General features: G+C 42.3%; 2 protein-coding genes across 4 annotated transcripts; one reads left to right on the top strand and one right to left on the bottom strand.

Annotated features, from left to right (window-relative positions):
* The first annotated feature begins 1,936 nt into the window (after positions 1-1,936).
* MCTS1 (MCTS1 re-initiation and release factor) lies at positions 1,937-8,330 on the top strand. The gene is made up of 6 exons (XM_085060444.1): positions 1,937-2,091; positions 2,713-2,865; positions 3,577-3,674; positions 4,733-4,866; positions 5,900-5,967; positions 8,108-8,330. Exons 1-6 carry the CDS (start codon positions 2,081-2,083, stop codon positions 8,187-8,189), a joined length of 546 nt encoding a protein of 181 aa, XP_084916570.1. The 5' UTR covers positions 1,937-2,080; the 3' UTR covers positions 8,190-8,330.
* A 2,471-nt stretch (positions 8,331-10,801) lies between these two features.
* On the bottom strand, positions 10,802-12,885 carry C1GALT1C1 (C1GALT1 specific chaperone 1). Of its 3 annotated transcripts, none has more exons than XM_085060442.1 (2): positions 12,820-12,885; positions 10,802-12,170 (listed from the first exon to the last, which is right to left on the bottom strand). In XM_085060442.1, exon 2 carries the CDS (start codon positions 12,163-12,165, stop codon positions 11,209-11,211), a length of 957 nt encoding a protein of 318 aa, XP_084916568.1. In that variant the 5' UTR covers positions 12,166-12,170; positions 12,820-12,885; the 3' UTR covers positions 10,802-11,208. The 3 variants fall into 3 exon arrangements, with proteins under 3 accessions (XP_084916568.1, XP_084916567.1, XP_084916569.1); XM_085060441.1 differs by having other exon boundaries at positions 10,802-12,186; positions 12,820-12,853; XM_085060443.1 differs by lacking the exon at positions 12,820-12,885 and adding an exon at positions 12,313-12,330.
* Positions 12,886-23,063: the final 10,178 nt, after the last annotated feature.

The raw sequence follows: 23,063 nt of genomic DNA, 5'->3' as shown, positions 1-23,063 counted from the left end.
CCCAAGGCCTCAGACGTAATGCTTGTGATATGTAGAAAAGTACTTTTTCCACATTAAAAAAAGCCACCAGCAAAACAAGGCTTCAATCTGGTTTTGACTGGCTTTAGAACAGGTATGGTTCCCAAGGCTACTAAATTACATTCCAAGTCAGACGTAACAGAAACAAACAGGTTTGCTAAGTAAATAAAACTTACATGAGTATGCTGTAAAGTTTTCATCTGATCCCAGTAACTGTCATGTTCACTTAAGCCAAATTAGATAAGAGGTGTAGAGATGTAAGAGTTGCCAAAATTCTACAAATTCTTGGTTCATTAAAAGATTTGGATTTATAAAAAATATATGAGTAAGTGTCCCTTTTCCTGAAATTGCTGTCCATGCAATTTGGGGTGGAACAGTCAATGACTTTGTCCCATCAGTTAGAATATTCAGCTTTTGGATATGGGAGAGCAGGCGGACACAAGGTAAAACTCTGGGGATCCAGGAAGAAGCCAGGTGTGATGGATTTTCCCTTTTATCTACTGAAACCTATGGAGATGAAATCCTAAATCCTTTTTATTTTAGCATGTGATCCTGAGGAGTGGTTTCTGTCAGGGCTGTAGGAGTTGTAATGCCATTTGCTGGAGGTGCTCCTTGCTTTGTCTGTCGTGTCCAGGTACTATGCTTTTAAAATTTTGGTACTTAAAAGTGACCCTGCAACCTGAACAAATGTCTCCAGCTTTTTGGTAGTGAGGCTGAACAGTAACACTGAGAGCTGTGTTACTGAAGTCCAGCTAAGGGCCTTGGAGCCTTCTTCAAAAATCCTCTGTATAAGCACGTTTACATTGGGTGAGCAGTTACCCCAGCAAAAAGCATTTGGAAGAGCAGATGGAGAAGCTGAGACCAGACTCAGGGTTAGCTCAGCCCTGAAGGGAACCAGTGGACCAAATACTTTAAGGTAGTAGAAGCATAGAGGTAAGACCTTCCTCTTGACAGTTCTTGAAAATTAGGACCTAATCTTGCTGTTTTAGGCAGGCATGAAACCAGTGGCTCAGGTGTCTTTGGTGAGATGTGCTGTCTTCCTCGATAAGGGTAGAAGTTTACCTTGTGTTTCCGTCATTTGAGGTAGAATATGATGAATTTTCCATTATAGCTTTCAAAAATGTGGTTGTTTACATGGTGAAGTATTATTTGATGAAAGTTTTTCTGAGGAGCACCAGAATGTATGGAATAGTTTCTCAGTGTGATAAACTCCCGTTCTCAGTTTCTAATCTGGGCATGAGCAATGGCAGTGTGTTTCAGTTAAAACGGAATCCTGGATTATAACTCAGTATTTTTAGTGATGCTACAAAGTAGGTGAAGGTGGCGTTCATGAGTGAAAAGTGCTTGACTGTTTATGTAATGCCATAGTTCATCCCCATCCTTTAAAAAAGTTATTAGTGTGTTCCTGACGCTGTACGTCACTATTTGAATGATAACACCGTATAAAGCTTGATTTTACTTTGTATGACTGATGTCAGTTTTAAGTATTAGGTTTTAATTACTTGTTATAGTATCAAAGGTGATTAAATTCAGTATCTGCTGCTTGACAAGAATCCCATTTTTCCCCTCCAGAATGTTGACAGGATCTCGTGCCCTGTTCTGAAGCTGGCGGGAGCATAGCTTCTGCTCTGTTAGTTTGGAGGTGGCTGTTTTTTCTCCTGTTAAACGTACTTTGTGTTTAAATGATGTCAGTAGCTATTAGCACTTTGCCCTTCTGTTACATGATTTGTTCTATCGAAAAGCGACTAATTACCTAGGAAAACAGCGCCGTGCCTGTGCCCACCAAGCACCTGGTTGTTGAGAAAACCTGATGCCGCCGCTGTCGTGCGAGGTGCAGCGGGTGGGTGGGCGATGATGCCCAGGCTGCTCGCCCAGGCTGCTCGCACAGCACCGCCTCGCCGCGCTGCCGGCTGGCCCCGCCCGTTCCGCGGTGATGGAGCGGCGCTTCCGGCGGGCGCGCAGGGAGGGACGGCCCGGCCGGAGCCGCGTGTGAGCAGCGCCGAGGCTGTGGGTGCTCGCCCGCCGGCCCCGGCCCGCCCGCCCGGCGCCCCCCGCCCGCAGGATGTTCAAGAAGTGAGTGCGGCCGGGCCGGGGGCGGCGGGAGAGCGGGGAAGGGAAGGGAGGGGAAGGGAAGGAGCCGGGCGGGCCCTGCGCCCCTCAGCCCCGGGCTCGGCGCTGCGCTGGCGGGAGCGGCCCCGCGGCCTCCTCGGGCAGCGCCGCCCGCAGCGCTCCGCTTTGCCTCGGGCACTGCCTCGGTCAGTGGAGCTGAGTCATTAACTTGTCCCAACTTCGGGTGGTGCAAAGCGCCGCCCGTGTTTCTGTGGCGGAGGTGAAGGATTCGCGTCGGAGCGGGGATGTGGGTGTTTGTGTGACCAGCAAAGTACCCTTGGAGTTGAAGGAAATAGCACTGTGTGCCAAGGTTTAGCTGTGAGACTGAACACGTGTTTTGTGGCCTTGCAAAAAGTTCAGGGATGAAGGTGGACTATTGAGGGGGGACCCCTTGCCTTCCCCCAGCCCAGTGTTCCCAGGGGACAAATGTAAGCCTCGTGAAATCCTGGATTTGAAAGTTGGACAGTCGGTTTGCTGTTAAACTTTTATAGAGAATTTATATATATTTCTGAAGACACTTGCTGAGAAATGCATCTTTTTGTGCAGCAAATGGTGCATTCTAAAATACTTTTGCTTACTTTACAGATTTGATGAAAAGGAGAATGTATCAAACTGCATCCAGCTGAAGACTTCAGTTATTAAAGGTATCAAGAATCAACTGATAGACCAATTTCCTGTTATTGAACCATGGCTAAACCAAATCATGCCAAAGAAAGACCCAGTCAAAATAGTAAGATGGTAAGTATCTTTTCTTTTCAACTTTGCTCTCAAGGTTTGCTAGGATTGTTCATTTTTACATTTACTTTGTACAGTAGATGATCCTAGCATTTTTGAAAGGCATCCATCACTTCCTAATAGCTGCTAGTCCATGTTATGGCCAAACCAGAAAGTTGGCATGTGCTCATTGTGCTTTTGAAGGCACATGCTAGTAGGATGCTCAAGGAACTTAAAAATGCTGTCTAGTAGTGAATGTGCAGTGTATTCAGAGGGTCTCCAAGGATCAGCCTGTTGAAGGGAAGCATTCAGCTTTACAGATGTGGAAGCTCAAACTTGTTTGGATTCCTGTCAGTAACATTTTGTACTATTTTGGGCTTCCATATATTATTTTGATTATTTTCTCTTTTTCTAAGTAAAGAGTAGTACATTTTTGCTGAATTCTCCTTATTCACTCTTTGTATTGCATTCAAGAAGAAACACCAAAGAAAAGTAGTTTGTGTATTTTGTCTACAGGTTTCTTTTTTATCAAAGGAGAAAGAAGTGAACAGGAGACTACTGCTGAAGAACAAGTCATACAAAACAATAATATCTTTAGTTTTAAATTTTCTTGCTGATTGACTGTCTTAATTCTCAGGTGCCAAGACAGACCAGACTCCATAAAGTAAAATACTTTATTTAAACTATAGAAGGGTTATGTAGCTATTGGAATAATTTTTTTTTTTAACTTTGCAGTCATGAACATATAGAAATCCTCACTGTGAATGGGGAGTTGCTGTTCTTCAGGCAAAGAGAAGGGATTTTTTACCCGACGCTAAGGTTGCTTCACAAATGTAAGTTTCCTGAGAGTGGTGGTGCTGGGAAGAGAAGGGTGACAGTGTGATTGCACAGGACATCTGTAGAGCCAAATTAAAAAGAGTGCTAATTCCATGCATATGTATATTCCAGAGTAGGTCTTAAAGATAGAGTATACTTTCTTAACTGGAATTTATTTATTTTCTATTTCACATGTCCATGTGAATTGCATCCATGCTATATGTTAAGCAATATGAGCTTTGATTAGCAAGAATTAAATTGTGCAAACCTCTGTAAAAAAATCTTGAGAGGTTCCCCTAGGACTGAGATGTAAATTTGCTGTTGTATGTCCCTATCTTCTTTTCTTTCAAATCTTGCAGGTACACAAATACTTGTAGGTTCTTACTAGAAAAATACTCTGTGTTCCTGAGTTTAATGGTGTACTGTATACCTGTCTCCTGCAGAAACTTATGCTGCATGCTTTTTAATTTTTACAATTTACTCTTGCAATTTTTTCTTGCTGTTCTGCTTCTTGTGTTACTTTGTTTTGGATCCCAAAACAATCCATTATTCAGTCAAATCTCAATGTTGGAAATACTTCAAGAGGGTGCCTGAAGGATGGTTGGGAGAGCTGACAACTTCCATGAATTTTGTCCATCTTTGCCTTTTTTGTACTGTTAACATCGAACTGTTTCTCTTTCACGTTGGAGTATTTATATGAATACATGGAGTTGGATTTAAGACCCATTTAAGACTTCTTAGTATGTGGGCATTGGGGTGATTGTTTTCCCTAGGGGAAAATAGTTTCTCATTCTGTGGGTCTCTGAAGGAGCCATAGGCCTGAAGTGCTGGATTACCTTTGGTTCTCAGAGAAAAGATGTGGTCTGGGATGACAATACTCATGTCCTTTTGGGACAGTACTTGTGTCTGTTTGGGATGGTACAGCTCAGCAGGAGCTCTGGTAATTGTTTCTCAAACTTCCTGCCCCTAGAGCACACTCTGTATCTAATTGCCCCATCTAAACTGACTTGATAATGAGCTATTCATGTTGTCACGGTGCTGTATTAATTGCAATGCTGTATCTTTCCTGTCCTAGACCCATTTATTCTCCCGCATCAGCAGGTTGATAAAGGCGCCATTAAATTTGTCCTGAGTGGAGCTAATATAATGTGCCCTGGCCTGACGTCTCCTGGAGCAAAGCTTTACCCTGCTGCTGTTGACACTGTCGTTGTATCCTTCTTTAACTGTGAATTATTGCATACTGTGAGATGAGTTAAATTTCTGTTTGTGTGTTCTCAGTTGGTCATTATCTGTATTACTTTGGATTATAATTGGAATTAATGAAATAACTAGTAATCAGAAAAGAGCTGCAGAAGTTTAGATTCTGCTTGGCAAAGTTAAAATTGTTCATATTTTTTCACTCACTGTATGTTCCAAACCAAATAACTATTCTTGCTGTACTGTTGGGTGGGCTGCTGTTCCATTAATCTCATGGGTAGGTGGAGCTCTGTAGTGATTTTATGCAGAACTGTAAAAGCAGATGAAGTGCAGTGTAATTTGTCCCCTGTCCCCTCAGTCAATCTTGTATTCCCTTCAGTTAAAGAATAATTCTCTCTTGTTTCTAGGGAATAAGGAAAGATGTTTAAGATCAGCTTTACAGGAGTCAGGACTTGCTCTATGTGTCTGATGAAGTTAGCATATGTAAAATGAGGAAAGTGTGCTAATTCACTCCTTCCTGTATTACTGAGAAAGGAACCCTGTGCAAATACAGCATTTATAACACCAAGCTGTGCTGCTTTTGTTGTTAGTTAGATGCTAAAGATCAGCAGTTAACATCACGTGTATCTAAGCTCTGAAAAGGGTGCATCTGATTTCAGTACTTGAGGTTTTTAAACTGGTGTCTCAGTTCTTCTGTGCCTTGGAATCTAAAATGGCCCCACCAACATGTGCTGTTTTGTTCCAGAAAGGGAAAGACTGTCATCTCTGTGTTAGGGACAAAGGAAGAAATGGAGTGTAGCACTGGGAGATTTTTTCTGTAATTGCTGTTCCAAGTTCATAAATACATGCTTTGTTCTACACACTGTGATTCAATTGTTAAATTCAGTGCATTGTTTTGCTTATCTTTAAGAGCTGGAGCTCCAGAATCACTAAAAAGTTCAACAGTGGCTTTTGGAAGTGTTTTTGGATGTAATTTCTTCATATTGCTTTTACTTTTCTGAAATAGTTTAAAAAGAAATCTATTTTCCTTAGCAGTAATTTGTAGGCAATAATGGCAGAGGGAAAACAACATGCATTATGTGTGGGAGTAATGAAGATGTCAGCTGAGGACATGTAAGTGTTTTAAAAATTGAAATACAGCTTGTCTCTTGTTATTATTCTGATGTTAGTTTAGAATATAAGCACCACTGTCAAGGTTACTGCATCACTGTTACAGCATGTGTTGTTCAAGTACAGAGTTTTGCAAGATTTCATTTTGTTGATTGGTATTCAGGGTAAGAAGAGGAGGCAGGGAATGTCTTCCATCCTGATTGGGAGTCAAAATAGTTCTTTTCATGTGAATATGGATTTTAAGACACACAACATTAGTACTGCTACTGAATGTTAGTATTTCTAGTGCTCTGATCATACTTTCTCAAACATCTTGTTGAACAAAAAAATACTTGTATCAAGTTCTTACTGCCTGGGCTAGGCAAGAGATGTGATTTGGATTTGAGAGGATTGAAAAACATTGAAGAGATTTTTGTCTGCAGGGACAGCAGAAACTCAAGTCCTGCTGGAGCTTCGTTGCCTGTCTAGGCTTTCTTTCCTCTGAGGCCAGCTCCTTTTCTTCAGGCTGTACCCACATGCACAGTCATGCTTGATGTGCTGACTAACTTAGCTGAGCCTCTTGTGAAATGTAGAGGTCTGCTCAGGGGATAAACTGAACACTATTTGAGAAGGAAAAGAGGTACAGAAAATGGAAATGGATGTTAGTTGTTCTTGGCTTTCAGATAGTGCTATATTGTAAGTAGCTAAATCACTTTGTTGTTTTAAGTTCTATAATGTCTTGCAGGATGTGAGGTGCACTCAGCAGGTTTGGGCTGTGTTGGTTCCAGCCCTGTCGATCACTTGTGGCAGTGAGGAAGTGGTTTTGGTGAAAACAGGTCACTCTTTTTTGTGGGGATAATTCTCAGCAGGAGACAATTCTCCTGTACTGGGTGACTGCTGTCCTAAGCCATAATAGTAGCACAAAGGAGAGAGGTGGGAATGTGTTAGAAGACAGGGATATAGTGGGACTGAAGCAAACTGGATTTGGGCCTGTTGTAGCTGTTGTGGAATTATATTCCTCAGGATTCTTTGTAGTGCTTCAAAAGACTCCAAGAGTAAGTGGAAAGAAAAGCTACTTGTGTCCCAGTCCTAAGTGTGCAGTGATGCTCTGTGATCATTGCAAAACCAAGGTTCTCTGTATTCCTAATTCTAATTTCAAATCCACCAGCCTTGCAGCTGAATAGCCTCTTCATGTGAGAAGTGAACTGGAAGGGAAAATGAAATGATACTGCTCTCTGCAGCTTGTTAGCTGCACTTTGTGTGTGACATTGTTCCACAGTTTTCTGGTTTAGCCAGTGGGATTGGTGTGATTACTACACATAATGTGTTAATATTGTGTTAGCAGCATTTTCCTTCCTGATTACTTTTGGACAAGTTGTGTAAGTAATAGAATACTGGTATAAATAGAGTAAATTATATTCTTCAGGGGAATGAAACTTGTTCTCACTCCCAGAATGAGATTTGTCTTGTTTATTGTGGTAAAAGTAGTGTGTTTGTTTGTTTTTTTTTTTTTTTTTTGGAATAATGTACTGGAAAAGTCAACATATTCAGTGTAGACACAAACCAATAATTGGTTTGTGACAAAAGATAGTCAATACTATAGAGGATAGCATGTCTGTAACAAGCTGCAAGTCCTTGGCACATAAAGTTAGCATTTTTAATTTTTTAGATGATGGGCAACTAGCAGTGAGGCAGCTCACCTGCCTTTGATTGTGTCAGTGGCACCCTTGGAACTAGAAGTTATTAAATTCCACATTCCAGTCGTCTTATACCATATCCTGTGTTGGAAGGGGAATTTTCACAACTCTGTGCTACTTTGATAGAGAAATGCTAAAATTAGAAAAGTAGCAGAAGTGTTGTCTGAAGAACTGTGTTCCAAAAAGTAGTAAAAATACTGTGGAAGGCTGTTGAAAAAATGTGGAAGGCAAATATTGTCCTCTTATCAGTCAGCAATGTGGGCACATGTAATAACAAATATTGTTTCTTGTCCACCTGCTGTTGAAGATAAAGACTTTGTGGTTGATAGCTTTTCCCCTTCCAGGTGACAAATGTTGCACTTCCTACTTTACATAATATATTCACTTCCTACTTTACATAATGTATCTTGTACTGCTCTCCCATTTAACCTAGCTAATACCTGTGTACATTTTTCCTCCTTCTACAGTGAGAAGGTCAACAAAGGGATTGGTATTGAAAATATCCACTATTTAAATGATGGCCTTTGGCATATGAAGACATACAAGTGAAACAACGAGAACTGTTACTCCAAAGGAATGCACTTAGATTAAATGTGGACTGCTTTGTAATTCCTTGTTTTTAATGTGACTGAATGTACAAATTATTTTGTTCTGTGGCTATGCTAAATAAATCAATTGAATGCAAAAGTACTGTTAGGCTACAATAGTTTTCTAGATTTCTTTTTGTTACAGTTATTTTGTTTTGTCTTAAACCCAAGTCTTCAGTGACTGAAGATAATTGATGAAAGATTCTGCATGGACTGTGAGTAGACTATATCAAATGGAACAGAGGAAAAAGCCAAGAAATGTTTACATTTTTATGCTCTTCTAAAAGAGTAATATAAAGTGTGTGTGAAATACAAATATGGTTTATAAAACCTCTGAAACACTTCAGATTTTTTCTTCTGATTGACATCTTGTTAGTCTACCTGTTTCTTGAATGTGGAGAAATCATTTTTTTGACATTATTTTTTAACTTATTAACAGCATTAACTTCATTTTACTTAAGGATTTCCTCTTTTTAATATGCATTTATCTGTATAGGTTTTATGAACTCAGACTGATATGTGGACTAGAAATTCTTTTATGCTGGTTCATATCTGAAGACTATATCTATGTTCAGATTTCTACCTGCCAACACTTTGATATTGCTCTCCTTCTAGCGGAGTTCATAGTAATGGTGGGCACACTCCCAATGGAGCGTGTGCCACCCTGGTGCCTGACGCTCTCTACTCCCTGTTTGCCGCCTTATTTTAGGAGCAGAAACAAAATCACTGTTAGATAAAGGCATGATAGCAAAACACGGTTATCAGTGTAGCCAGGAGCAACTTTTTCAGGTGGAACTTCAAGAGCTCTCAGCTTGTGCACACTGCCACGTCCGTACAGCTACAGAATGGGTTCAGGAGCACTGTGTCTGTCTGGATAACCCAATCCTTTGTTCAGCATACCCAAAGCTATGCCTATGGAAAAATGGAATCATGTAATAAACTAAGGAAACGTTTAAGGTCTACCACTCATAACTGTCTCTGGAAGCGTTTATTAATATTTCAAGTCTTTAACCACATGCATTTTATAACAGCAGAATATAACTTCGTGTGCCTGTGCCTTGTCTGTGTGCTGTTCTGCATGCTTGGTTTCCCCACCCTGGGACCTTTACCAAAGGTAGTAGCCAAGGTGTTCTCCATCTGATTCTAAAGCCAAGTTAAGACATGGGAGAAGAAATGTATTGTCTAATACTGCTTTTAAAATGCTGTAAAATTATTTAGAATATTGTACCTCTGAAAATGACTGGGTTGATCTAAAACTCTGTCAGTGTAGGAAGACAAAATTTAAGCAGTGTTGCAGAAGAAGTTTGATCAAACTTGGACCTTTAGAATGCTGGTGAATATTTCTGTGCATCTCAAATATTATCTCCTTCTTTGTCTTACACTACCTCAAATCTGTGACAAGTGAGATTTTTTCTCTCGTTGGAATTGTTCACTCTTGTTCTTTCTCCTACAGAACACTGTTGTTGCAGGGGGGTCAGAACTGTCTTTAATATCAGAAACACTGAAATCAAAGTTTTACTTTGTATATCTGGTTTTGTCAGAGTATTCCCAGCTGTATTATTCTGTAAGAAGATAAAAGCCAAATAAGGCTTAATTTATATACCAGTTTAGTGCAACATCAAAAGTACAACTTTTATATAGGTTTTGGCAGCAATTGTACATGTTTATCTTGCTGTCAGATAAACAGGGAAGATGAGAAGGTGCATCTTTTCTTGCCTTTCTGAAACAGATGAGCTGTGGGAGCTTGTCTGGGAGTCTGAGCAGTTGTCTTACCTTTCTTGTCAAAAACCTGATGCTTAGAACAAAAAAGGCCAAGATGTGGATATCCTCATCAGCTCTGAAGCAGCTGTTTCACTTCCCCACCTGCTCCCTTGCAGCTCAGGGCAGGGTGTTACAACTGGTTGGTTAAAGGTGAGATAACACTGTCTTCTCCCTTGTTTTATGAACATTGTAGTGCCAACAAAGCCTGTGATAGTCTTACGTGTAACAGATGGATGTAGTACCTTCCTTAAGTCTTGAAACACCCACGTCAGGTCACTGAATTCTACATGGAGTGAATTCTGAAATGCTGTTTATTTGCACATGCTGTGAGTGGAAGAAAATGTGACCCAGATTTCTCTAACAGTGAGTGCATTCTATTGCAAAAAAAAAAAAAAAGGCATCAAAACCAAACCCCAAACCAAATACCAAATTGTACTGCTAATTAACCAACTTCTTCCTAGTAAACACTATTAGCACCCACTAACAGGAGTGAAAATAATACTGAACCTTTATTCTAACATGCTTATACATGGAGTGAAACTTTAAAGGAGCAATTAATCTTGTGCTAACAGACTCCCTGACCATATTAATACTTACTCAAATACAGCTTATCTTTTTCTTCTGTCTAGTTAGAAACAGCAGTCCAAAGGGCACTTGATATTATTCTACTGCAACTTCCTAAAAGATTTCTTGTCACTTTGCTTCCTGCTAATTCCTTACTGTGTTAGAAGGCTGCACGTGAAGTGGCAGGTGCTATATAAGCTCAGGCTCTTGTGCAGTTCAGAGTAAAAGAAACAGCTTAAAGTTACAGTCTTTGAGACTAAATCTGTAGTCAGTTTTATTGGTACATCTTAGAAAGATATAAAGACATTCTAGAAATGCCTGGAAGAACTGAAATAATCAAAGTCTTGCAAAAATATATTTGTAAGAGTAGGCTAAAGTCCATTTGAGTTTTCATTAATAAATATTTACATGTACAAACCCCCCATATAAACTTAATTTTCTTTTATAATAAACATTAACTTATTTTTAACATTTCACTCCAGCACCATCAAAAGCCAGAAGCATTTCTCTATAAAAGATTTAGAAAAAAATTCCCCTTCCACTTTTAAAATTAAGACCTTTACCAACCCTCCGTGTGCAAAAAAAAACCTGTACACGAGTACCAGAATGTGTCAGTCCAACTGTGTGTGGTGAGCAGAGCCAACTCCTCGGTTCCATCAGTCATTGTCCGAGCCCGGTGGGGGCAGGAAGACCAGGGCGTCCCTGTAGGAGTGGCCGTAGGGCCTGAGCCTGTACACCCCGTACATCATGACGTGCATGTGGTTGGGGGCCAGCCCGCTGAAGGTGATGGCCATGTCGGAGCAGCAGCCATCCACCACCTGCTGCGGGTGGGTGGACATGGCCTCCTTAATGAGGGCCCCCACTGATTTCGTGTTAAACACGTCTTTTCCTTCTGAATCTTCGGCGTTTTCGGCAAACACCCCAGTGTACTTCAGGCAGATTGCCAGCTGTTTGTCCTCTGCGAGTTTCCAAATCATACCTCCCTGCTCTGGACACTTGTCAGGGTCTTCAAGAACACGGGAGAGTCGGCTTAGTGACTCGATGCTTAAGACGATTCCTCCCTCACCATCTACATACTCGAGGTCACCAGATTTCACAGTGTGGCCTATGTAAAAAGGCTGTGAGGAATCTTTTTTCAGTAAGAAATACTTGAGATTTTCAATAATGGCAAATGTTGTTGGATACGCAAGGAAGAACCAGCTGAATTCATCCTTATAGCGTTCATATGTTAACTTGTAAGCTTTTCTCATCATCACCCACAGATCATTGGAGTTGAGGGCTACAGAATCGAACACTTTGACCTTTTCCGAGCTGTAGAATTCTGCCTTGTCGCAGTGCTTGCTCCAGGTCTCCCTTGCAGCAGCCCAGTGCCCCAGATCTTTCGGTTTGACAAGGATGATACAGTAAACACGGATGCTTTTACTCAGCTCCACACGTTCACCTTCTGAAAGGTTTAAAACATCTTCCTTGTTGGGAGCCTGGATGTGATGATGCTCGTGGTGATGTGCTTTGGTCCCGTGGCCCACCTTAATGTGTCCGAGGAGCGTCACCAACATGCAAAAGGCTCCTCCGAGCACCACTCCCTTCACGAAGGAGCTGCTTTCAGAAATCATTTTTCCTAGAAAAGAGAAGCGCTCTAAGAATTTAAAGGAGTAAGGGCATTAGCGCGGGTCCCATTTGGTTCGAACGCAGTCTTCAATTTCTAAACCCAGCTGCAGTTCCCTTCTCTCCCGCACCGGGACACGGCTGGCTGGCAATACCCAGGCTCCCGGTCGCGGCTCTCGGTACGACAGGACCCCTGTGCCCCAGCCCCGCTCCTCCACCTGACCGGACAGCCCCGGCCCCGCACAGCCCCGGCCCCGCACAGCCCCGGCCCCGCTCCTGCACCGTGCCCGCATAGCCCCGGCCCCGCACAGCCCCGGCCCCGCATAGCCCCGGCCCCGCTCCTGCACCGTGCCCGCACAGCCCCGGCCCCGCACAGCCCCGGCCCCGCTCCTGCACCGTGCCCGCACAGCCCCGGCCCCGCTCCTGCACCGTGCCCGCACAGCCCCGGCCCCGCCGCCTCCCCGCCCGCAGCACGAGAGGCCGCCGGACCGGCTCGGGCGCTGCTACGGCCACGTCGCGGTGCGCGCGCGGCGGCGTTTCCCGGGGAGCCCTCCCGGAACCCGGGCCCCGCCCGCCCCGCTCCCCGGCGCTCGGTGCCGCCGCAGCCCCGCAAAGCCCGCTGAGCCCCCCGGGCCCCGGGTCCCGCCGCTCCCGCCGCTCACCGCAGCCGCGCTCACCGCCTCTTCCTGCGCCGCCGGAAGCGCCGCGCGGCCGCTCCGAGCTCCGCGCGCTCGGCGGGAGGGGGGCGCCCCCTGGCGGTGCGCGCGCGGCCCTGCCGCCCTCAGGGCGCCGCGCTGCCTCAGGTGTGCTCGGTGCCGCTCGCTGCCGCTCACCGAGCCAGCGCGGGTGGTACAGAGCCTGCCCGGGCTGACCCTTCTCGTCCTCGTCTCCTTTAGTGTCCAAAAAGGTCGGCGGTTCCCGGCTCCTGCTGTGTCTCTGTTTCCATTCACCTGGCTGGCGTCACACGTCTTTGTAGCCCCTGTCATCCCAAGGGTTGGCAGTTCAGGCCTCACCTCGGCTCCTGCCCAGAGCTCAGTCTGCATCCCAACCTGTATCTTGCAAGGAAAGTTCAAGTTTTCGGCAAAAACTGTGCTTTTAAATGGGAAGGTATATGAATGGGGACAGAATAGTAAAGGAAAGGCAGAACTGGCCTTAAACTGTATCCAGGATCAAATAAAATATATCCAAGATCAAACATATATAAAATATACCAGTATCTCAAGTATAGCCAGGGTCAAATCCTGGATATACTGCCATAAGTTTCCAAACCAATACAATAAACTGTGCTTGAAGCATGATACATTTCACTTGTTCCCACGCCTCTCCAGCAGAAAGCACAGCACATACACACAGAGTTAATATTTAGAATAAACCCAAAACTTGATTGTCAAATAATATAACTTTTTCTTTCCTTCAGTGATAATTGTTCTAAGCTCTGGATTGTCAGAATCTCTTTTTACACACCATCTCTCAAGAACTTGGGGTTGACACCTGATTTGAAGGAACACCAGAGAACAACAATTTGCTCCCCTTTTCCACCTGCCTCTTGGAAAAGAAAAAAAGGTTTTACATGTTTTGTCTCTATTAGCTGACTGTACTGTACCCTTAGCGCAACACATGGATTAGGATAAAGTCCTATATAGGTTTTCCCTATTTGGTAAGGTATGTCCTGGTTGGGTGAATTTAATGGGTTTTATGTTAGTCAATTTACAACTGAATTGCTCTAGATTTTATGGCACCTGTCTGGGTGCCTCAGATGCCTCAGTTATTTGGCAAAGTTTTTTTTTTTTTGTTTTAGGCTCGTGGCTATCCTGTAGACTTCAAACCTCAACAATGTTATATTTGGCAAAAAGATCGGTAAGACCATTGATTGCTTAGCTCTTCTGAGCCTGGGGAACCACTGGTTGAGGTTCAGGTAAAAATATTACAAAATAATTACTTTGGTTGTGTCACTGCATGTCCAAAATGGCTCCATTCAGTGGAACTAAATGCCAGTTACACACACTGACAGGAAAATACTATCAGCTTGTAGGGATAGCTCTGTTGCTGCACTAAGGGAACATCACTCATCCTATATTTTCCCACCTGACTGCTTTTAAGGACTAAATATGTGGACACTCAGGTTGTTATCACATACCAGAGACTGGAGGTGAGTTCAAAGCTTTTTTTTACTATCTCCTGTTTGCAGAATCAATTGTGGCTTTCAGGGCTTCAGCAGTTCCTTGATCGTGTACTTTAGAGAGATTTGAATGAGTTGCGACTCACTGCTTCAGCTGATGCTTCAACAAATTGTTTTCCTGCTTAACTTCAGTGAGGTTCTTTCCAGGTCTCTGACAGAATGACTAATGTAGCTACAGATCTTGACTGTCGCTTTAATGTCTTTTCAACATTGCTTTATCCAGCAGCAGATCAGTGGAGAGAAAGTCTAAGCAGCATGTAAAGCATGCTATAAACCCAGAGAGACTCTCTGCCTTCTGAAATTGCTGCTTGGTGTTATAAAGACTGAAATGGCATAGTAATGCATGAGGTCTCACAACAGCGCTCGTTAAGTATTTTAGAGCTCATTTAGACACACGTATTCCTGTAAACTATTCATCTCAAATTGCTACAAGAAATTGTTCTTAAGAACTTCAGGGGATAAGTATTTGCAGGCATTCTGCCATAGGCTGGGAACCAACCAGATCTTGAAACCGGGGAAGGGCCAGCCCTAAGATGGAAGTTAATGAGGAAAGTCAAGGGAAATGCTCAGTCAGATGGTAGGAATGAACCAGGAGAACTGACTCCTCTAAGATCACTGCAAATGGCTTTGCGTTAGTTTTGCATTAAAACATGCACTCGTATATTCACAGAGAGTATTGCCAGATACTCTGTTCATGGAGATGGATACATCTGTTCATGGAGATGCTCGTTAGCTTCAGCTTCATCCCTTACTTCCTACTGATCCTTCCTAGTGTCTCTACCACTGTCTGGAACAATAGCAGCCTTTGGAACCTACAGACTTGTGTCAGGATCTACACTGCTGACAGTGGTGATGAGCTCCATGGCTTGTTGCTTATCTCCAAAGACAGAACTGTTTCTTTGCTGTTTTTCTCTTTGTCTTTCCTCGCTGGCTGCAGCTGCATTTACCTTCTGGCTCTCTTTCTTGCCTCCAAGAAAAGACATCAAACATTGTGTTCTCACTGTGTGGTGTAAAACATCCCTGAGAGATTGGCTATTATCAAAATATATTTGATAGGAACTTTGTTCCAATTAATGTGAAATGTTTCAGCTGACACATGAGTTGTCATCCTTAACAGGCACTGCTTGTTAATGATCACAAACGAGTGTCCACTCTCTTGGAAGCAGACTCATTTGTCTCCCTGTTCTGTACATGTGCAGCAGGGAGGCTGGGCTGGAGCCAGCAGTCACACTCAGAACAGGTAACTGAAGCTGGGGGAGAGCTATTGCAGGTGTTTCTGAGCAGTTAAAACACCAGCTGAGCTACATGTCATATAGAAAGAATCGCTAATTAGGAGATCCTGTTGGAATTACGAGAAATGCAAAGGTGAGATTGAACTGGGACAGCTGACTGTTGTTCACATCATCTGTATATTTGTAAAGCTGAAGCTACTGGAAAATGCACAAATTCCACCTGCCCATTTGACTGCATCAGAAGAGTGGTGTCAAGTATAATTATGATCTGAAGGTTGCAAACTCACCTTGAATAGCTGAACACCCACTGGACCAACAGAGATGGTGCAGGAAAATGGCTTTTAAGAAGAGGCCAACTGTGTTCTGTTACAGTATGGTCCTTCCAATCGTTTTAGGCAGCCCATAAAGTGTACAATTGAACAAACATATCTGTTGGGGTCTTCAGTCCAATTGTTGAAAAATTTGGGATTCCCTGGTCTGAAGCAATAAAATAGTGAGGTGGAGATTCTAGTTTGCAGGAAAATAAAGCCATATTTCTTCATTCAGTTCACAGGCACCTGCTCAGCTCAGCATTTCTTTTGGAGGAAGATGGATTCCTGAGCCAAACTTTAGCCACCTCTTTTGAAAATTTTGCCCTACGTCCTCTTTTCACTTTAGTTTTACATTCAAAAATCTGGAGTCTGAAAAGTCATGAACTCTTTGTAGGTCATGTGCATCCTGAGTCACATACAACACCAAAACCTTGTCCTAGGGGTAGGCACTGGACAAGGAAAGAAAGTTTTAAAGCCAACAAGTGTTAAATTTTTAATACTAATTTCAGAACTCAGATTGAAATATTGTCCCTTGAAAAGTGTTCTCTCCAGCTGTTGGATAAAATGCTGAAATCACAGGTGAAATTCTCCTCTATTTATAGGAGATAATGCATAATATGATCTTTTAGCCTTGGAATCTGTTAAATTGATTAACTATGTTAAACAATAGTTTTAAATTGCTTTTCTCTCCTCTTTCTTCCATAAGCACTGTCAAGGAAGGGCTTGGCATTGAAATGGCCATTATTTACATCATGCCCTCAAGCACAGGAAGATATGTGAGAAGGAAAAGATATGTGACTCCAGAAGAACTTTAGACTCTTTATAATTTCTTCAGTTTTTCATGTGTGTCGCTGAATACAAACCCCATCTTATTCCCTGGGTATGTTAAATCAATCAAGTGAATGCTAATGTCCTGCTGGCTCCAGCAATTCAGCTGGAATTGAACTAGCAGAGACAATGCCTAGAGCTGAGCTGACATCATTGTGCATGGCTCCAATGCACAAATACAACAGAAAGATAATAGAAACTAGACATTTTAATGTCAACTCTCCTAGAAGCACAGGCAAAAAAGAATCATCATTGATCAAATAGAAACAGACAAGAAAAAAAGGGGCAGAGATAGGGAAATCTTATTTTCAAGCTCCCAAAGGAAGAAAAAAGTTGAGATGAAAATAGCATTCTGCTAGAAAGAATGGGTTTTTAATATGCCTTTAAAATAAGATGCATGAAACAGTGATGAAGGCATTTTGCGGCATCTTTAAGGAGCTTGGTTTTGTTAGTCTGGGATTTTTTTTGCAAAAGGCCCTCTGCAGAACATTATGGCCTGAAATTATGATTTTTCAGGCTCAGATTGCATAGGTGAGAAGCACCATTTTGAGCAGCAGTGACAGACAGAGAAGGGGAACCTTGCTCTTCTGGAGCTGTGTTGACATGATTTATGGACAGTTTATGGAGCCTGGGCACAGGACTAGGCTTGTGTTTTGGTTTACGTGAATTTTGTTCCTGTGTCTGAGAAAATCTTCTTTAGACATTGCCTTGGTTTGTCTACCTGCAGCCTGGAGAGACACAAAAGCCTCTGGCACGTGTTTTTTGTAAAAAGGCTTGTGGTGAGTAAGTGGCTATGTTACTAGACAGAAAGATCTGTGAATTTCTGTTGACATTAACCCACTAAGGGAAGAAGAGAAAGAGGAAGGATGGAAATAGAGCATTTGACAGGCTTGAATGTCAGTATTTTCCATGAGAAGTTTTCTTGTACCAAATGTTGATACCTCTTCATTTTGCCAAGGAAATTGAGGCTTTGAAGTATCAAATTCTTCCAGCAGACATTTGCTTTCTTATAGCAACACTGAAATGAGAGAGTCCTGAGCTGTATGTGCAGACGCAAAAATGTCTGCTAGGTGTGTGTTTGCGACAAACTGGAATTACTAATGATGTTAGAGCAGATTTCAGAGCCCTGTACTGCAACTGTAGATCTGTGATATAGCAAGAGAAGACAGACCATAGACATTAAATGCCTGGTCCTGGGGTGGGAGAGGAATTATTTAACCTTTGCCTGCCAGCTGAGGACCTGTGAGAGAGAGAGCTTGTTCTGTGTAGGAGGGGATGCTGTGGCTCTGGTGCTGTGATCAGATATAGAAACTGTTCAGTTTCTGGGGGAGCAGGGATGTAAGCAGTGACAATAGCAGGCACCTGGGAGCAGGGAGGGGTATAGACTGTGGGCAAGAGAGGAGAGTGCACAAGGTCTGAGTTTGCAGTGTCTGAGACCAGTGCTGTGTCAGATTTCAGCCTATTTATCTTTGAAACAGATGTTGTCAGTGCTGTGTTGCCTCACAGGGGCTCGGCCTGTCCAGTCCAAGTCTGCTGCTTGGTTTCTTTCAGTTTAATTTGGAAATAGTGGGCTGTATTTAGACTTGTCACTTGCACAGCCTTCTGTTACTGCAGCTGCTGTGCTGCAGCTCTTTGCAGGGGCTCTGCTGTGGACAGCTGAACCACAGCACTCCTGTGCTCTGCCTTGGATTGGCCCTTATGGGGTCCTTTAGCAAATACATAAAAATGCAAAGGTGTCACTGCCCCTTAGCTCAGTGGCAGCATCTACAGTGTGACAGAAGCTTAATTGTGTGGGAAGGGGCATCAAGAGAAAGGCACCTGGGGATGCCTGAGCCTACAATACTCAGTCCTGCTCCTTGCTCCCTACACGGCTGGCACTGAGGATGGCAGTCGTGTGAAGTAAATTTTGGTTTGTTCACCTCCCAGCAGTCCTGTGAGGGCAGGGAGCAAGTCATTGGCACTGCTGCATGGGGTTGCAGGTACAAATGTTACACTTCCTAATTCCTGCGAAAAGGGGGTCCCAATGCAGTAAATAAAGGGGTTTTTTGAGAGGCAAGGGAGGGATGCTACATGCTGCATAGTCTTCTTTCTTTTCCCCTCATTTCTGTAGAGCTTCCACATAGTTTATACTCTCTATGTGGTACTTTTATTTTTAAAATGTGCAATATCTAACATATTCATAATTTGAAGAGTACACTCACGGTTTAAGATGCTGATATGCTGGTACATGGGTAATTGTGCCCTAGCTCCTGCTCATATCTAAACATCTACCTTCAGGTAAATAAAGCAGTAACTGATTGCTACACTTCTGGGCTTAATTTTGCTATCTCATTAATCTGAGGATTTTTCTTGAGGAAAAAATTATACATGCGTGGATCAGTTATGTCGATACAAGAGGTGGTGAAACTGTTATGACAGAATAGAAAAATCTCTTTAGGAATGTGAATTGTCAATGAGGTACAGTATCTATTCACACGCTAAAAGATTGAATTAAAAGTGATAATTATGTGCTGTTTTTGCTGCTTAAGTAGCTTAATGCCATTATGATGGTGCTATTTCATGGAAAAGCTTAGAATCAGACTAGCATGGGAATACTAAAAATTTTAATGATTTCTGCTCAAGTCATTCTCTCTATTATGAAACAAACCCACCAAATATATATAACTAGGTCTTTGGATTCAATTATTAATCCTCTCTCCTAATTTGAAGAGCAAAATTATCACTTAACAGCAGTTCTCTGAAACAGAATTTTAATGATTCTAGTCATCTCATAGTTGAACATGATTTTTCCTGATCAGAACAAAGTTAGAAGATTCTCAGTGCTGAATCAGTTTTAATTATTAACCTCAACCAGGTAAAAAATATAGTGTCAACATCATGTCTTGAACATCTGTCAAAGGAGCAGTCAGAAATGTTCTCCATGGTTCCTCATATGTTACCTGGCTTCTCTGTATGAGGAAAAGGCTTTGGTACATGGTATTGGAATGAGACTGTAGATATAATGCATAGGAAGGGTAATATGCCATATACCTGGAGGGAGTCTTGTGGCCCAGTCCTAGTGTTTTATAGTTCTAAAACAAATTTGACAGGCTTCATCATAATGTGATCCTGTTTCCCCAAGGAAATTTGCAGTAGTTTAGGTGAAAGGCTTGTTTTATCTTGAAAGGAAGAAAGGGAAGCAAGTAGAAGACTGAACAGTTGTGCATCCTCCTTTTACAGGTTGGTGCTAAAGCAAATGGATTGAGGTATTGTGGTGGGTAACTTGTGCTCCTTGAATGGTTTATAGGGGTGTACTATTGGTGACAACTGCTGTTGCAAATTCAAAATCAGAAATAATCTCTTGTAGAAGCTCTGCAAAACTTCTCTAGGAGGAATACAGATAAAGGTGGGAAGACCCAGCTGAAAAAACCCTTCTGTTTTTATTATTAGCCACATATTTTCATCTGTTCATGCATCTGGTTATTCCCTGGGATTTTTTTACATCCCCTCTGAAGACCCTATAACTCAAGGGAGAATCTCCTCCTTGGTGTTAACTACTGTATTGGTTTGAAAACAAACCAGTGGGAGATCACAAGTCAAGATTGAAATTAAAAATAAGTGAAATAATACAAGGAAAAGCACTGACCAAGTCAGATACAACCTAACACCCTGTTAGGGTGGTAGTAGCAGTCCAACTGAAGTAGTCCAGTTGAAGCGGTGATCCTGTGAAGGTCTAGTCTCCAGCTGAAGATCCAGTGGTAGCTCTGGTCCTCTGGGAACCCAGTAGACAGGGCTAGCTCAGGCAGTTCCAAGGCCAGGTTATATCCAGGTGGGAACACCTGGTTCCTCCCTCCTGGGCCGAGCATCCCACAATGGGATGAGATAAGTCCATGAGTCACACGGTGGGTCCCTGATGGCCCATTGCCTGTCATGCGGGGTGGGTCATTAGCAGCTGGTAACAGCTAACGGATGGCCCATTGCCTGTCATCCGGAGTGGGTCATTAGCAGCTGATAGCAGCTAACGGCCCACAGCTGGTGGTAATAGAATACTTAACTACATCTATATTGCAACCTAGGACAACTACCAAAGCTGCTTTGTTCCCAGTGTCTCATAGCAACTATCTGTGCTTTTTGACTCTCATGATAGAAAACTTAAGTTGGCATTTATTCTCAGAGTACATGTTATTTGACACAACATACATAATGTTATGTTATTTGACATAACATTTTTACCACTGGCTACTTCCTGGCACATCTGAAAATCAAGTCACCTCTTAAGGGCAGCAGGATGTCAATGCTTCCTCACTGCTGTGTTTTGGTCTTTCATACAGCACGAGTCAAGTCTAGACTGACCAAGATGTTTGTTTGGCCTGTTGGTAAGTAGTAAACTTCTGGGCATTCTACAGAGAATACTCAGGGTTACAACTTGCCAATCTGTTTAGATTGTTGCATCATTTTCTTTTTCCATGTATTTGTATTTTGTTTTGGCTCTTCCCATACTTTAATGACAAACAAGATGTAATAGATTCATATTGTATGTTCCCAAGGTCTTTCTGATGGAAATGTTGGGACTTTATAGTTGTACTCAGCTTTGCTGACTTACATCAGGAAAACAGAGCAATGTTACAGCTATGGACAAATATTGTGAGGTTAAATTTCTTTCCCTTTGAAAATGAGAAATTGATAAAAGTTGGCGGAAACACTCTTATGCAAACAAGAGTCTTGAAAGACTGACTCTGAAGATCTCGGATGCTATTGGAATCAATGAAAATATTGTTGCTTCATTTTCTGCTGGGGTCCCAAATTGTCTGTCTGCAGTAGTCAAGCTAATTGTGGGAGTTTTCTTCTCTGGCGATTTTTCTGGTTGGATGTCCATCAGCTATGACACCATGATCAACACTAATGTAGGTCTTAATACCATTCTTCCTCTTCCACTTGAAGTGAAAGGGAACTGTGAATGTAGGATCAAGCCCTTAATTTGTTACTTACACTTGATTTGAGGCTTATTGTCCAAGGTCGAGCTAAAAGGAAAATGGAATAACTCAGGCCTGTGAACAGCTCATCATATTAGACAGAAAGCAATTGGGTCCAAGGCACAGCATGTTGGAACGTTGCCACTTCCTTTCTCTTTCAGTGCTGTTCTGCCTTCTCAGTCCTGTAAACAGACTCTTCATCCCTTTCTGTGGGTAACTGGGCTTCCTTCCTGAAACCTTCCCAAATTCAAACTGCATTTGGCAATAATTTTATATTTGTGCTTGATACAAAAGTTTTCAAAGGAGCTTCACAGACACTAATCAGGGTAAAAATGCAAATCTAAAATCTGTCTTATTCTAAAGTTTCCTTTGGAAACCATTTAATTTCTTACAAGCACACTTTGGCAGATGATGTGGCCTTTATAGTAATAAATCACAGGAACATGAGACACTTCACTGCAGCTGTGACATGGCTAGTTAGGATCCTATTCAAGAAAAAGGCTTAGGCAGTGTATTTTCTTTCCTATACTCTGCTGTACCATTTCTCCCCCATATAGATCAAGTGAAAAGACTCTCAGAATGCTCTTATAATTGTCTCCTTAGAGTTATAATCTGCAAATGCTTTTTTCTAAAAGATAAAAATACCCAAATCTTAATGGAGCCTTTTTAAATGGCACATCAGTAACTCTCCAACCTCCTTCACGGTTTTGTAAATCTCTTTAATAAGGGTGAGAAGAAGCTTACAGAGGTCTCTTTGATTAAAGGTTTGACCTGGAATTACTTTGAATTTGTATTAGGGAATCAGCAGGTTTACTGTGGTAAGGCTTAACAGAGAATCTTTGCAGGTAGAGCTGTAAAGACAGTAAGTGTTCTATAAAACTTGCTAAAACCAAACCAGAACCAGTTAAGCATCAGGTACTATGTTGGAAAGCCATATCCACAGAGCACAGGGAACAGGAAGCCTTGGTAGTTTAAAACCTGGGTTGGCAAGTCTTGTGAGTGGGATTATATGGCACTATTTCAAGAAAAGGAGGCTGGATTCAGTTATCCATGAAGTATCTTGTGCCCTATGGCCAGGGTTTCTGCAAGATTATAATCACTAAAAAGTAACAGTTCTAAGAAATGTCTCAAATCAGTAAGAAATATAACCAGGACAGTGAGTTTCATGGAAATTATTATGCTCAGTGCTTCATCTCCATGTATGACTTGGCTCAGAGGAAACAATCAAGAGGACACAAAAGCCTGTGAGGCCTTTTAACCCCACTAATTTTGAGTTTTATAAGTTTCTTAGAAGGTGATATTCTCCTCAAGGTCACCTAACTCTCTGCTAACAGATTTGTTTTATTTGTCTCTGGTGGTCCTGTAATTCTGCTGAATGGAAATGCTTCTCTATAGGATGGGTGG

The sequence above is a fragment of the Lichenostomus cassidix genome, chromosome 4A (assembly GCF_008360975.1).
Source record: "Lichenostomus cassidix isolate B80296 chromosome 4A, HeHo_3.0, whole genome shotgun sequence".
Lineage (NCBI taxonomy): Eukaryota > Metazoa > Chordata > Aves > Passeriformes > Meliphagidae > Lichenostomus > Lichenostomus cassidix.
The sequence above is the reverse complement of the archived record's forward strand: the minus strand, read 5'-3'. Positions and strand labels throughout refer to the sequence as shown.

Excerpts from the sequence above, each read along its gene's own strand:
- MCTS1 (XM_085060444.1), top strand. Across the intron at positions 3,675-4,732 it reads GCTAAGGTTGCTTCACAAAT|ACCCATTTATTCTCCCGCAT; the intron begins GTAAGTTTCCTG and ends TTCCTGTCCTAG. Across the intron at positions 5,968-8,107 it reads AAGATGTCAGCTGAGGACAT|TGAGAAGGTCAACAAAGGGA; the intron begins GTAAGTGTTTTA and ends CTCCTTCTACAG.
- C1GALT1C1 (XM_085060442.1), bottom strand. The coding sequence starts at position 12,165 with ATGATTTCTGAAAGCAGCTCCTTCGTGAAGGGAGTGGTGCTCGGAGGA.